The following is a 15,944-nucleotide window of genomic DNA, read 5'->3' as shown; positions in this document are numbered from 1 at the left end:
GTCTCGTGGTAATTGGTTTTTTGTCTCGTGGTAATTGGTTTCGGGTGTCGTGGTCACTTGCCAGTGGTAATTTCACGGGGTTTCGTCCTATCATGTGGGATTGTGAGTTGGACAGGCAACTGTGGGACCATGACCGTTTTGACCGTGGTTGGTCGGAGCTTGTTTGGTGTGTGGTTTCCGTGAAGTCGGTGATGGTATGATGGGTGATGGGAAAGTGTTAAATATTCCGCTGTGTCGGTGTGCGAATATCTGTTTATGTTAATGAGTTGGGGGGGGGGGTTCAGGTGTTGGGGGTTAAGTTGTGGTGGATAGAGGGTTTGAAAGCATCGAGTGGGGAGGACATATTTTAGTCAGGCTATTCTTCATATTTTTGTGACTTTAACGATTTAAAGGAGTTTTGATTTTCGCGATATTTAGTCCTCAACTCCTAAACAGGTAAAAGTTAGTTGTCATGATTACTGTTTAATGTTCCATTTCACCTGGGCAACGCCAGGTACCCCAGCTGGTTAGCAATGAACGATGCTTCCCCCTCTTCGCAGGGGCGTTCGTCCAATTCCCCGAGCACTTGTTCTTTCCTGAGTGAGTTTTTGTTGAAACCCCATTAAAAATCGTGACGACTTTGAAGTAAACCTCCCTCGAAGCCTGAACAAATGTCAAGGTCTGAGAATAAGGAAAGTAAATTTACCAAATTCTGTGTAAATCATAACATTTTAATTTATTTCTGAGCTAAAGGAGGTGGATAGATGAGGAGGGAAATGGTTTAATCGCCACGGATCAAGTTTTCTGTTTCCATGGTGATTTGTATAGGGGTCACGTGATTGAAGTGGAGAATCTGCTTTGTTGAAATCGTGGATGAGATCGTTTGGAGAAGCGACGAGACACGTGGTTCGTTTTTACCGGAAAACACGCTTTGTTCTCGTCCATCGTCCTGTACCTACTACTACTACTACTACTACTACCCTCCACCTTCCAGTCCCCTCCGGTTCGCCATGAACCGAGATCTCTCCGGTGAAGATCACAGAGCGAACCCCCCGGGATCCACGATCGGTTCCCATGGAGGAAACTCGCTCGTTCCTGGAGGTTCTCTCACAGACCGCGGGTCCAGGGTCGGTCCACCCGAGGATGAGGAGTCGGGACCCGGTACGTGCCGTTCTCTCCGCACCGTCACGTTCTGGTGGTTCCTGAAAGTTTAGTTTTAATGGATTGTTTTTGTTTCAGGTTTTATTGTGAAGGTGAAGTCCGAGTTTGTGGATGATTCGTTCCCTCAACATGAAGGTTTGAACCACAAACACGTTGTCCATGTAGTTTTATAATTCATGATGATAATGTTACAATGTCGAGTAAACTTTACCACAGCACATCCTCTTGTCCCGATTTTTAACTTGGGATCGCCACAATGCTGGTGGATCACCCTTGTGCGTCGCCTGTGTCGTTGCATTCTGATTGGTGAAGGTATTGTTCCTAGGCCAGGGGACGGCCAGTGATTGGTGGGAGAGCAGGGCCTGAGGTGATGACGAGGGGTGGGGTAGTATCGGGGGGAACGAGGGGCGGGGAGTATCGGGGGGAACGAGGGGTGGGGGAGCATCGGGGGGAACGAGGGGTGGGTGATTATCGGGGGAAGGAGGGTGGGGAATATCGGGGGAAGGAGGGGTGGGGGAGCATCAGGCGGGGGAACGAGTGGTGGGGGAGTATCGGGGGGAACGAGGGGTGGGGAGCATCGGGGGAGGAGGGGTGGGGAACGAGTGGTGGGGGAGTTTCGGGGGGAACGAGGGGTGGGGGAGCATCGGGGGAACGAGGGGTGGGGGAGCATCGGGGGGAACGAGGGGTGGGGGAGCATCGGGGGGAACGAGGGGTGGGGGAGCATCGGGGGAACGGGGGTGGGGGAGCATCGGGGGAACGAGGGGCTGGGGAGTATCGGGGGAACGAGGGACAGACTATGGAGGGGAGTATCGGGGGAAGAGGGACGGACTATGGAGGGGAGTATCGGGGGAAGGAGGGACGGACTATAGAGGGGAGTATCGGGGGAAGGAGGGACGGACTATAGAGGGGAGTATCGGGGGAAGGAGGGACGGACTATGGAGGGGAGTATCGGGGGAAGGAGGGACGGACGGACTATGGAGGGGAGTATCGGGGGACGGACAGACTATGGAGGGGAGTATCGGGGGGAAGGAAGGACGGACTATGGAAGGGAGTATCGGGGGAAGGAGGGACGGACTATGGAGGGGAGTATCGGGGGGGGGAGGACGCACGGACTATGGAGGGGAGTATCGGGGGGAAGGAGGGACGGACTATGGAGGGATAATCGGGGGGGGAGGAGGGACGGACTATGGAGAGGAGCACGGATAGAAAGAATGAGGAGAGTGACTGTAAAGACGGCACGTGTGAAACGCTGCCGTGAAGACTGTGTACTCGGCCTTCGCAGCCCGACCTTCTACTGCCGTGTATGCTGCTCCTGTCGGCATTGCTGCTGCTGCTTCTCATCTCACCCGATTCCTTGTGATTGGTCGATGTGTAACTGTGGGCCCTCATTTTACTTTCGCTGGACTGTTGAGTGGTATCATTATTTTTTTTTCAGCGTGTCCTTTTTAGGTCATCTCTTCGAGCATGACCTAATAATATGGGTGTCGATGTCCTTCGATCCGTCCGTCCGTCCGTCCGTTCGTTCACAATGAAGTTGAAGCGGGAGATCTGGTCATTAGTGATCCTGATAGAGGTCGATGAGACGTACACGATGGTATGACTTTCAAGGTCACCGAAGGTCAAGGTCAAGGTCACGAGGCCTTTGAAGTTGCGAAAATGACTTTTCAAATTCTATCTCCTCTGCCATTTCTCAAGCGATTTTGAATTTGATTGTGGCATATGAATGTATGGGACAATATCTAAATTTGGTCAGGCCGGATTTTCGATATTCGCTTTCGTTTTCGTGTCACGTGACTTCAAAGTTGGCAAAAAAATGCGAAAATGACGATTTTCAAATTCTATCTCCTCCTACATTTCTCAAGCGATCTTGAAATTGATTGTAGCATATGAATCTATGGGACAATATCTCAATTTGGTCAGGCCAGATTTTCGATATTCGCTTTCGTTTTCGTGTCCTGTGACTTCAAAGTTGGCAAAAAATGCGAAAATGACGATTTTCAAAATCTATCTCCTCCTACATTTCTCAAGCGATCTTGAATTTGATTGTAGCATATGAATCCATGGGACAATATCTAAATTTGGTCAGGCCAGATTTTCGATATTCGCTTTCGTTTTCATGTCCTGTGACTACAAAGTTGGCAAAAAATGCGAAAATGACGATTTTCAAAATCTATCTCCTCCTACATTTCTCAAGCGATCTTGAATTTGATTGTGGCATATGAATGTATGGGACAATATCTAAATTTGGTCAGGACGGATTTTCGAATTTCGCTTTCGTTTTCGCGTCAAGTGACTTCAAAGTTTGCAAAAACTGCCCTACCTTCAGGAGGCTATATATTCTCTACTGGGCATGGTAAAAGTTAGTGAATGGTGTCATTGCATCGCAGCCGACCTTGTCTTTCTTGTCTATTCAAAAGAATACCGATATTTTCGAATACGTACACGTCACGTGACTTTGAATTTTGCGAAAACTGCTTCATGGAGTTGCAAAATGACGATTTTCAAAATCTATCTCCTACATTTCTTAAGTTATCTTGAATTTGATTGTGGCATATGAATCTATGGGACAATATCTAGATTTGGTCGGGCCGGATTTTCGATATTCGCTTTCGTTTTCGCGTCACGTGACTTCACTGTTGGCCAAAAATCCCTCCTGACCCGAGAACACTACACCCTAGTAACAGGAACTCATGCTTGTTTCTCGCAGAGATGACCGTCACTCCCGCACGGGTGTATTTTTTGAATACAGTCGAGGCTCGTGGAAGAGGACACAATAGAACAACAAGCTCAAATGATTAAGATCCTCATCCTCTTAATGATGACGTCATAAAAACGAATATGACGTCATTGTGATGTCTCAGGTTTGCGATAAATTATCTGTGCTAATGCCCGGCCTGATTCCCGCAAACAAAATTCAAACAGCTTGCCAAGTTTCGGAGATAATGGTATAGGCGATTTCCATTAGCGGCGATATTATGACGTCAACTTTTTTTCTTGGAAGAATTTCCAAAATCGGAGATGGTGATTGCTTGCGCGTGGGCTTTCTGCGTATACATGGCAAGTTTCACGAAGATCCGATGAAAACTCTGGGTTTTGAAACAAAAAATGTCAAAAAATAGGAATGACGTCATAAAAATTGATATGACGTCATTGTGATGTATCATATGTGCGGTAAATCATCTCTGCTAATGCCCTGTTCGATTCTGGCAAACAGAATTCAAAAAGCTTGCCTAGTTTCGGAGATAATTTTTAAGGCGATTTTAATTAGCGGAGATATTTTTGACGTCATAACTTTTTTTCTAGGAGGAATTTTCAAAATCGGAGATGGTTACTGTCTGCGCAGGGTATTTTTAACATGTATATGCCAAGTTTCAGGAAGTTTCGATGAAAACTGTAGGCTGTGAAACAAAAAAGTCCACAAGAAGATGATGACGAAGAACAACAACGTGAAAGAGAGAGAGATATATATATATATATATATATATATATATATATATATATATATATATATATATATATATAGATATATATATATATATATATATATATATATATATATATATATATATAAATATATATATATATGTATGTAGATATTGATTGATTTGGGTGGGGGGGGTGAGTGGGGAGGAGCACCAACAGCAGAGTTGAAGGACAAAACAGAGGGAGACTTGGACAAATAATGGGAGAATGCATGGGGTGGACAAAGTGGAAACAAGCAAACTCTCAGGAATGAAAAACTGGAAATTTGGAAGGAGGTGGTTGGGTGGGGGGGGGGTGGTACAAACTATGATTTTCTTCATAATGATAATAATAAAAATCATACACCCCAAGAGGCGCAAACAAACTGTGGTTTCCATATCGTCACCTTCATAACAAAGTGCCTAAGTCATTTTTTTTTCCAGTTTTTGAGATTTCCTGTCTCAGTCATCTATAGCCATGACATAATCATAATAACGAGTAACAAGATTTGTGTTTTCTTCAGCTTCCATTAACAACTTTGTGCACAAGAAATAGTGAATAAATATTCGTTGATGAAGAATTGCTGCAGTTTTTTGTGTTTTTCTCAAAACTGGAAAAAAATAACTTAGGCACTTTTGTTATGAGGGTAACGATATGTGTTTGTGTCGTGCTTCAATGAAGTGCATTTCTTGATATCCAAGGCCTGCGTGCACGTCTTCCTGGCACTTTTCATGCCTGCAAACTGTTTCGGTAAATTGGCTTTTCTCTTTGGGTCTAAATTCGGTCTAAATTTTTGACAAGTTTAGATGTTGTTCAACATGCTGGTGCATTCTCCACTCGGGTGCGTTAACCACCAGATTTGGCTTTAAATCGGCTATTTGCGAGGCCATCGCCCTCACGGTTTGTAGTTTACCCTCACGAAGAGCTGTAAACGTGACATCCTAATGTTATCTCGTGTATTTGTCCACCTGTTGCATGATTTGTGCTGCAGCTCCCACATGAGCTTTCAACCCTCTAGGTGAATATTCTATCGGTCACAGGTCTTCAACCACCGACGCACCTGCTGGGTGGGGAAGGGACGAATGGTCTGTGCGGCCACCTGTTAATTTGCGTGTGAATTGGCGTCTCAAGACACACGACGACCGGTGAATCAGCCTGCTGAGACGATGCTCGCCACATCGTGAAGAGTCTTTACAGTGGCCCGGGCAGCTTGTCGTCCACCATGTACCCTCCACTGTGCGCTTCACACGCCAACCACGGAGGGTGAGAGAGAGACCCGAGTACACCTTGGGGTCACCGAAGATGCACGGTATCACTAAAGGCCACGATGCAGCACGGAGGGCAGTACACCAGAACAGCGAGAATGCGGAAGCCCTCCAGAAGCTCTCTCGTGAAGACTGCCACCCAGAAGCTGCCGTATCCCCAAGTTGGTTGCTCTTCTATTTAATTCCCTCGGCCCACTGAGCTCATGCGTGGGATGTGCTGATTGGGCGGTGCTCAGACATGCCGTCATTTGGTACCACTCAGCATGTCTGGTACCCTTATACTTGCCTGAGTGCTGAGGGTTGAGAAACAGACGTTTGGGAGGGAAAGACAAAAGCTCACTAAGCACTACTCAACACCAACTCTTTAATTGCACTAATTACACATGCTTATGCAAACATGCACTATAAAATGGCTCTTGTAAACTCTGTCCCATTTACCCCTTACATCAGATCCCTCACTTACCATATAAAAAGGGTCTGTTTAACAAACTGGTGCCTGTGCAGCCTGTTCTCTTTAAGGACTTTTTATTTGGAGGTAACAGCTTTTTTTTACTTCATATTTACGTGTATTTATCTTGTAATGGTGCGAATCACTTGATTCCTCCAAAGATACTTCTCATTCGAGCGAATGCAACCAATTGTGAAGCGAACAACATTTTAAACTGCATCCCCGACCCCTCATCATTACCTGCAGCCCTTGTTTGTCCATCTCCGTCTACTTTCTCCCTCCACCCTGCTGATGGCGTTTCTCCTTTCTCCTGCTGTTCCCTTTGTTATGTTGTGTCCTGATCTGTTCTGTATTCTAGCTCTTCCATGAGCCTTGACCATGCATTAAAACCCCCCACCCCAAAAAACAACAACCTGAAATGGCACTCAGTAGAACACATACCTCTGCCCAGCTGAATAGTTTAAGTTGTGTATCCCACTCAGAGGGCAGATCTGCATCTCGACTTTAACCAAAATCTAATGCCGCTTGTTCTTGTGACACACCCAAGCTGTCTCCCAAGTTCGGTCCAAATCCATTCGTAACTTTTGAGACCATTCGACATATCATTTTTGGCCCGATCTCTCAATGGTGAAGAATCACTTGAAAAATTATGTAATGGGATCCAGATCTTCACCAAAATCGAATCGTTTCATCCTTGTCACACACCCAGCACATCCACCAACTTTCATCGTAATCTGTCCATAACTTTTTTCATATATCCGACTCGTAGACAAATAAATAGACAGGGGTGAAAACATAACCTCCATCCACCTTCAGTGACGAAGGTAATTAGTGTGCAAACTACTTCGGTTGACTGTTTGTATTCATTCAGAGATCGATCCTGGACAGTTCAAGAGTTGGTACGCTAACACTGAGTTATCTTGACAACCTCAACATTTTAATCCACTTGTAAACTGGATTTTGAGAGAAAATGTATTATTTAATTACCTTGTACTACTTTAAATTCATTTGCAACATTTTCTAACTCCATTCGATGTAGAAAATTTATTTCAGTTCAGAAACTCACAAATTGTTTTCCATCGGATGATGTTTCTGTTTCAGATTTTATTGTGAAGGTGGAGGTGAAGTCCGAGTTTTTCGATAGTTCATCCTTTGAAGAAAAAGGTTTGAATCACAACTACAATCCACTTGTTCCGGACAATGATGAGTTTACGTAGTAGTTGAGGTTGTTCTGTAGAGAGATTCTGCTCGACTTGCTAACAGGCAGTGTTGAAACTCGAATGCCAAGCTCGTTAAGATTCCGAGATTGCTGTCCACATTGAGGCATCGTCCATGATGTTACTCGAGATGTTTGGGGTTAACATGCATGCACTGAGGTTTACGACTGAATCGTTCGGTTACCAACATGTAATCCCGATAATGTAGAGATGTGATAGGGTCATCGTTTGTTTTTACAGATTTTGATGAGAAGCCAAACGTTGATCCTGAACTTGTGGATTGTCCCATTAAAGGTAATGTTTACATTTCTGATAATGGCTTCTTCCACTGCCCATGTACATGTTTTACAATGCCCGATATTTGCGGTCCTGAAAAATGCTGCCAATGTCGGGGCATTGTTTCATTGGGGAAAAAGGGGGTGAGGTTCCCGGCGGTTCGTGATTCGTAAGGGGGAATTTAATAATTTTATAAACACGAATGTACATCATTACAGTTTTATTTAAAATGCTTACAAATAAAAAACACAAGAACAGGTAGTTCTTAGTTTCCGATTTTTATATATGATACGACATAACTTTTGATGTGATGATGATGAGTTAGAATCCAGTGAACTCCTCTGAGGAGGACACAGGTGAGAGTGCTAATGAGTCGTGCACCGAAGGGGATGCAGGTGAGGGTGCTGATGGTGTTGAGGTGGAGGGACTGTAGCAAAAATAGAAAAATGGGTAATCGACAGTTTTTTTGCTGAGTCCTCAGGTCTCTGTGTGGCTCCTTGTACGGGAGCAAACTCCCTCTTGAACCGGAGGTACCGCTCCATCATTTGGTCGGCATTTTTCAACCTGCCAGAAACTACCCTCGTATCCTGCAGCACCTCAACCAGGACCTTGATGGTCAGGTTGGGCCTCGCCCACCTCTTCATTCTCTTCAGTGCCTTCCTCCTCCTCAGAAACCTTGATGACGGCCTCCAACTTCACAGTCAGCTCTTCCCCATGCGAGGTGATGAGTTCCTCAAATTCTGCAGGCTCCATGTCATCAAAAAATTCCCCTCCCATCTCCCGTGTCAACCTGGCAATTTCCTCCTCTCTTCCGTGGTGTCAGGGAAAACCTCTGAAATTGTTCACTGCCTGTGGCCATAAGTTTTGCCAGCAAGCGTTGATGGTGGAGGCTTTTACCTCATCCATCAAGTCTTTGATGGTGCTGATGCAGTACGCTATCTTGAAGTCCTTCCAATATTTCCCGACGGTGAGTTTGAGCATCCAAGATGCGATGGAATGTGCGGCGGATGTAATATGTTTTGAACATCAAAATTATCCCTTGGTCGAGTTATTTGATCAGGGAGGTGGTGTTGTGTGGCAGGAAGATTACCTCGGCATTGGGATGGCCACCTTCAGCACCTCGGGGTGGCCAGGAGCATTGTCCACCAGCAGGAGGACCTTGAAGGAGAGGTTTGTTGCTGCCATGTACCTCTCCACCTTTGGGACGAAACAATTGTGGAACCAATCCATGAAGATGGCAGCTGTTACCCACAGCCCACACTTTTCTGTTGACCCTCCAAAATACGGACACAGTGTGCTTATTTTTGCCCTTCAGAGCACGTGGGTTTAGGGAACGATACAACCATTGTCGGTTTGATCATGCAGTTCCCCTTGGCGTTGGCACAGAAAAGAGATACCCGGTCCTTTGCAGCCTTGAACCCCGATGCTGTCCTCTCTCGCTTTGAGATGAAAGTTCTCGTGGGCATTTTTTTTAACAGAACAGGCCAGTCTCGTTTGCATTGAAGACCTGCTCTGGTACATACCCCTTCTCATCGATGAGCTGCGTGTGTTGAGCATGGAAAGTTTCAGCTGCCTCGTGGTCTGCTGGGGTCACTCCTACCTGCATCACGAAGTGAATTGCTTGTACCCGCATCACTCGTGTTTGCAGCACCACATGCGCCAACAAGATGATTGTGTATGTGCTTTGCCTTTTCACGAATCAGAGGTCCACTTAAAGTCACGTTTTTTTTTCTGGACATTATCCTCTAACTGCACATTTTAATGCCTTCTCCATTGTTTTCTGTTCCATGGACAGTCGACTCGTCCACACCATAATGCCTGCCCACAGAGGCCACACTCTCACCTCTTGATAGCTGGTCGAGCAGCTCCACATTCTGGCTTATAGTCCAGTCATTTTAACTTTTAATTGGAACAAATTACAACAGAATATTTTCCACCACAATGCATTTCTTTGAGGTCCCCAAAACAACATACTAAAAGTCCCAAAAAATCCTGATAGGGGAAAGACGGCTAATTTGCATAAATCCAAAATGTCCGCCAAAATTCAATAATTTGGTATAATGTGACTTGTAGAAGGGCAATTTGAATGTTTTAAAGTTCTAGAGTGGGGTTTTTGCCCTTGGGCTTTCATTTGGAAAAGGTTACAATTTGATTTGATGACAGGTTCATTTGCATATTAATTAGCATATTTTCAAAATGGCCGCCGAATGCATATGCTGATCCTATTATAGGCTGGTTTTAATTATAAATAATCTTTAAATTAATTTTTAGTTAAAGAAAATCTCTTTACTTCAGCAAATTATGGCACCAAAAGAGTTGCATGGCATGATGATATAAAGAGACCACTAGAAATAAGATATAATCATCTGATTTAAAGGGGAGCTTCAGTATATTGTGGGTAAGAGGGCGCTATAGCAATCATAATTATTTTCATTTAAATATGGGAAACTCTATGAAAACTAACAACAATCATTTCAAAGAAATTTCAACCAAAGAAGTGCGACACTGTTTTTACTTGAATTTAAAATTTTACAATTTTGTATATGTTATGAATGGATTCGGTGGTTACTGGATGATTAAATATCGAAGTATGGTGTGGAATGTACAACAGCAATCATATAAAAGGCATTGTAGAATCATCAGTCACCCTGTTATCATACAATATTTAACATGGACAGTGGGCACATCGATTAATAAAGCATCGATGTACATTGAAAGAACTCATTATCAACTAAAATGTCACTTCTAATTAAGTATAAAAAAGTCATTCACTATTTTCTTTCTGAGTCATTCTTACATCAATTAAATGTATGCCCTGTACCTTGTTGAAAGACATGAAACCTGGGCTTGGTGTCCACATTTTATGAATTATTGCAATAAAAGGATTACAAAAATTATAATCTATTAATACCACATTTTATTTTTATTAATTCAAGCCACTTCTGATGCTCCCCTTGAAGTCCTGCCCCTGTAACTATACTTTGGTTTTTAGATTGCCCTTACTGTAGGATGTCTGTTCTTTACACCTCTTGTGCAGGTAATATCTATCAATTGTTACTTAAGTCTGGTGCTTCAGAATTCCTGCAGCTTATTCCTCTGCATTCTGTGCACACATCACTACAGAGGAGGCCGTGGTGACGACATGTGCACCTGTTTGTGCTGCATTGAGTCTTGCAGCCACAGCATATGACATTCAGTAGTTCAGCTGGTGCTGGAGATTTGTCAGTCTGCTTAGGTAGATATTTACCATCTACGACATGCCAGCCCCATTCTCCTGGCTTCATAGTTCTGTTTGTTCCTTTCCACTGCATTATCTGGAAATAAACACGAAGGCTGTGATAAACGGCAGCTGCAGATGTTGGTGGCAAAGTTTGGGGCTCCACGTGAGATTTTCCCTTGGAGATTTTCTCACAAAACTTTCTGTAGCATAGAGCGTCGAGTCGTTCATCTCCACCACCATACAGGGATACAAGTGCCTTTTCTCCAGCTACCACCAGCTCATCTTTTGCTGCTTCTACAGAGTTGAAGACCTCAGCTTGTTCACGGAATTTCGCTTTCTTTATCTCCTTTACAGCTAAGCCTTTCCCCAATCCAAATGGACGTGATGTCACATCGCAGCCGAGGAAGGCGTGAATGAAGAGGATATGATCACATATGTGAGGGCCTAGTGACCCCTTTGTTTGCTTGATGCACCATGATCTGGTTTGTTGTGGAGCTGATTTCTTTGACTCAGATCTCAAGAAAAGCTCGTGTGCATTCATTTCAGCATGATGAAGCAGAAGAACTAGCAAGTCTGTGTCATCTCCTATTACAACAGTATCCTTGCTTCTGGCAGATGCAACAGCTGTCTGGACGATAAGGACATCAGCATCGTCCTTCGTATGGTCAACGCTGCATCCTGCTCTTTCCAGTTTGTCACTTACAAAGCATATGAAGCGCTGCTTGTTGGCTTTGTTGTTCAGAAACTCCTCTTTCTTAGATTGGAGAACCATGCCACCTGTGAAGTGCACTTCAACTCCTGCACAATTTGCTGTTCTCCTAAGGTAGGTGGCATCTTTAATCGTTGGATCATCGCTATATCCATCAAACACAATGGCAGCAGGACCATATTTCTGTGTCACATATCTAACATATAGCTGGCTCACACTCTCAAAAGTAGATCCTCGAGGCCATGGCACTCTATGAAGCAATGCTCCGCCATCAAGAACGTACTGGACATCTCCGCTGGGTTTGCGTTGCTCTTCTGGCACAGCTTTCCAAAGGGTATCCGCAAGGACTGCCTTCTTTGGCTGCAGAGGGAGACAAGATGATTCAAACAATGCAGGGGGGTAACTACAGAGTTCATACTGGAACAGAGATGGCACATCTTGGTAGCGGTCTCAAACAGTAATCAGTCGCTGAAATAACAGCTGGGGATCTACAGTAACAGATTTACCCAAGACCTTTACAGTTGATCGTGATGCTAACGTGACTGCTTGGTCAGCTTTGCGGAATTTGAAAGCTTCTACAGATTTGCCCAACATTGAGGAGAGAACCTTTTCTCCAATTTCTCTTGATCTTTCAACGTTGACTCCTTCCTGGGCTGTCATGCCATTAGCTATGTTAAACAGTGACTCATTCTCAACAAAAGGGGACCTTTCTGTCAGGTAGTTGATAAGCTGAAAAAATACAATAAAAATATATTGAAATATTGAATTTGGTAGCCATCTTGGATTTATGCAAATTAGACGTCTTTCCCCTATAGGGATTTTTTGGGACTTTTAGTATGGTGTTCTAGGGACCTCAAAGAAATGCATTGTGGTGGAAAAAATTCTGTTGTAATTTGTTCCAAGTTTGGCCAAATATGAGGCTAAAATGACTGGCCTATTAGGCTCATGACTTATTTTTCTGCATCTTGGGAGCAGACACTACTCTTGCACTTTGGACCCATGATCAAACGATGAGTGCAAAAAGGCCACGAGCACGAGGAATCACAGCGGGTCAAGGCAGCGTGATGAGAATAAAGAATGCGACCCAGGACACGCTTCACTCGGTAGCCTGGCGGGAGGTTTGCGTAGATGGAGTAGGGGTGGGTAGAATGACAAATGGTGGTGGGGGATGGTTTATGTGCACGTAGAGCTGCTTTATGTGCATGGCTGATGGGAGGTGGTTTATGTGTGGCTCGTGGTGGTCCATGCTGGCGTAGAGCAGCGTTGTATGCGGCTGGGTGGGAGGTTGGTTATATGTGGCTGGAGCTGCTTTATGTGTGTGGCTTGTGGGAGGTTGGTTATGTGTGGCTGGAGGTGGTCTATGCACGCGTGGAGCTGCGTTGTATGCGGCTGGGTGGGAGGTTGGTTATGTGTGGCTGGAGGTGGTTTGTGTGTGTAGCTTGTGGGAGATTGTTTTAGAGCTGCTTTATGTGTGTGGCTTGTGGGCGATGGTTTATGCATGGCTGGTGGTGGTCTATGGTGGCGTCGAGCTGCTTTATGCGTGGCTCGTGGAAGATTGTTTTAGAGCTGCTTTATGCATGTGGCTGGTGGGAGATTGTTTTAGAGCTGATTTATGTGTGTGGCTGGTGGTGGTTTATGCGTGGATGGTGGTTGTTTATGCACGGCTGGTGGGAGATGGTTTACGCGTGGCTGGAGGTGGTCTATGCACGGCTGGAGGTGGTCTATGCGCGCATAGAGCTGCGTTGTATGTGGCTGGGTGAGAGGTTGGTTATGTGTGGCGAGAGGTGGTTTATGTGTGTGTCTTGTGGGAGATTGTTTTAGAGGTGCTTTATGCGTGTGGCTTGTGGGAGATGGTTTATGTGTGACTGAGGGTAGTTTATGCATATGTCGAGCTACTTTATGCATGGCTGGTGGGAGGTTGGTTATGTGTGGCTGGAGGTGGTTTATGCATGGCTGGTGGGAGATGGTTTACGCGTGGCTGGAGGTGGTCTCTGTGCATGTAGAGCTGCGTTGTATGCGGCTGGGTAGGAGGTTGGTTATGTGTGGCTGGAAGTGGTTCATGCGTGGCTGGTGGGAGATGGTTTATGCGCCCGCAAAAACTGTGAATCCTTGAAACACAGGGGCCGTGAAAGTAGAAGCAGTCGCAAATGTTGAATCGGTGAATGACTGGGTTTCATGGTACAACACCAAGTTGAAAACCTTAATTTGAATAATTAATTCTGGCAGATGTGATGCCAAGTTTATCATCCATCTGAGGGACAGCACACACATTGATGAATCACCCTGCCTGTGAAATATTGGGATGACAGTTTATCGGTGGGATGAGATTTGAACCCAGGCTAGACAGCTTGGAGTGAGTGTGCGTACCTCTTGGCCATCCTGCCATGTTGTGGGGATGCATGGTGTTGATAAATAGTTTGACAGAGGCTTGGGGTTGTCTGCCCTTTCCTCCATGCCTAACAACTCCATGACAAGACATGCTGGCTTCTTCTTTGCATTTCTTCTTGGTGATTGAGTTGGTGTTGATGTTGTAAGAGAAGTTGAGGATGTTGATGCTGTGGGTTCATCAGCTCGAGGCCTTTCAACCTTCACGAAGAAGCTAAGGAGAGTCTTCTGCACTGCTTTCTTGTATTTTTAGATCCTCATGGAGGATCCTCATGGATCCTCCATGCTGTTAGGGTTAGTTGTTGTCCTCATGCAGAACAACAACGTCTTACTCACGTTGTTGTTCTTCATCTTCTTCTTGTGGATTTCTTTGTTTCACAGCCTACAGTTTTCATCGAAACTTCCTGAAACTTGGCATATATATTGTTACGAATTTGGGAATTTGATTGCACACAACATACAGGCTCCTTTAGTCAGCTATGTTGATCAGTGCTTGTTCCCTCGATAGCTCACCTTCCATTGTTTAAATGTTCAGAAATCAATTAGATGCGCTGCGGATCGATTTAATAGTTAGAGAGCGAACAATAGAGACGTCCCTCCCCCTCTTCTGCAAAGAGGAAGAAGAGCCCTGCCGTCCCGTGATTCATGATGTCAACAACTCCCTCCCATCCGTGGTTGAGCGGGGGATGGATCACGAGGGCATGAATCACGCCGTGCGCGGGGGAGGGGGGCGGAGAAGGATAAAGAGGAGATCCTTTTCTTTGTTTGTGTTGGAAGTGGGAGAGGCCTTGTGAAGGCTTTCTGCTGCGTCGTTCAGCAGGCTGTCGAGTCCTGCTTGGCTTGGGTTAGGGTTGAGGCTTTCGGAAGCTTTTTGCTTCTGCAGAAGTGGTAGTTCAGCAGACCTTTGGGTCCTGCTTGACTCTGATTAGGGTTGGAGGCTTTTGAAAGCTTTTTGGAGAGCTGTCTTGTTTGGAAGAGAGTCGAGCTGCGAGTGGTGGTTTCTTCTTCTTCTTGGTTCGTGGAGCTCTGTGTTCTCCATTTTGGTTCCCGGCTTGGTGCGACTCATCGACCTCTTCTTGGAGGTGGTTCCTCGGGGAAGCGACGCATCGACGGGGAAGGAAAAAACAGCCGTTCCTCGGGGAAGCGACGCATCGACGGGAAGGATCGGTGCCTCGTCTCACCAGCACGTGTTGAGAAGCACGGGAGGATTCGCGGGAACTCGGGAAGGATCGCGGCTCACGGCGATTGGATCCAGCTCGCTCTCGCTGGAGCTCAGGTCTGAACAACTTGAAGACCACACGAGGTGGAGAGGTTCGAGATAGGTTCTGGGTTTCAGCTCACCTGTCCTCCGAGCTGGAGCCTGTTATTAAAGGCCTCAGCCACCATTACTTGTGTGTGTGTGTGTACGTCTGTCCGTGGGCCCGTCTCATAAGTAGGAAATTGTTAAGTGCTTTGTGTGCTGTAAATCTTTGCATTGCATTTCGTATAGTCGGAATAGTTCTGCTCTTTCGTGCTTCCCTAGTTCCCCATTATTATTAATAAATACCCCAATTGTTATATGTTTTCAGCTCGTCGTGTTGATTCTTTCATTGACTGAGCATTTCATGTGTTGGGAGTAAAAGCCGTTGGTTTGCCATAAAAGGGGGACATTTGGACCGACGGTTCTCGGCGATTGAGCCGCTCGGAATCGCGCACGGGACAGCCTCGCCTCGGCGGTTTGATCCGTACGAGTTCCGTCGAGGGTGGAATACCCCGGTAGTTGGATCACATGGGTATTTAGGTACATTGAAGATTGGCAATCGACCCTACCCCACGTGATCTG

The 15,944-nt window shown here is 45.4% G+C and overlaps 1 protein-coding gene across 1 annotated transcript in view; it reads left to right on the top strand.

Moving 5' to 3' along the window:
- The window catches only part of LOC147009082 (uncharacterized), a 66,872-nt gene that overhangs the window by 25,755 nt on the left and 25,173 nt on the right, over positions 1–15,944 (top strand). The window contains exons 6-9 of the mRNA XM_085862977.1: positions 825–1,140; positions 1,219–1,275; positions 7,417–7,479; positions 7,773–7,826. Coding sequence (XP_085719103.1) covers positions 825–1,140; positions 1,219–1,275; positions 7,417–7,479; positions 7,773–7,826 — 490 coding nt within the window. The remainder of the gene's footprint in view (positions 1–824; positions 1,141–1,218; positions 1,276–7,416; positions 7,480–7,772; positions 7,827–15,944) is intronic.

This window comes from Eptatretus burgeri, chromosome 17 (genome assembly GCF_056783735.1).
Source record: "Eptatretus burgeri isolate ZD-2024b chromosome 17, Ebu_testis_v1, whole genome shotgun sequence".
NCBI lineage: Eukaryota > Metazoa > Chordata > Myxini > Myxiniformes > Myxinidae > Eptatretus > Eptatretus burgeri.
Note: the sequence above shows the minus strand (reverse complement) of the source record. Positions and strands in the feature narration are given on the sequence as shown.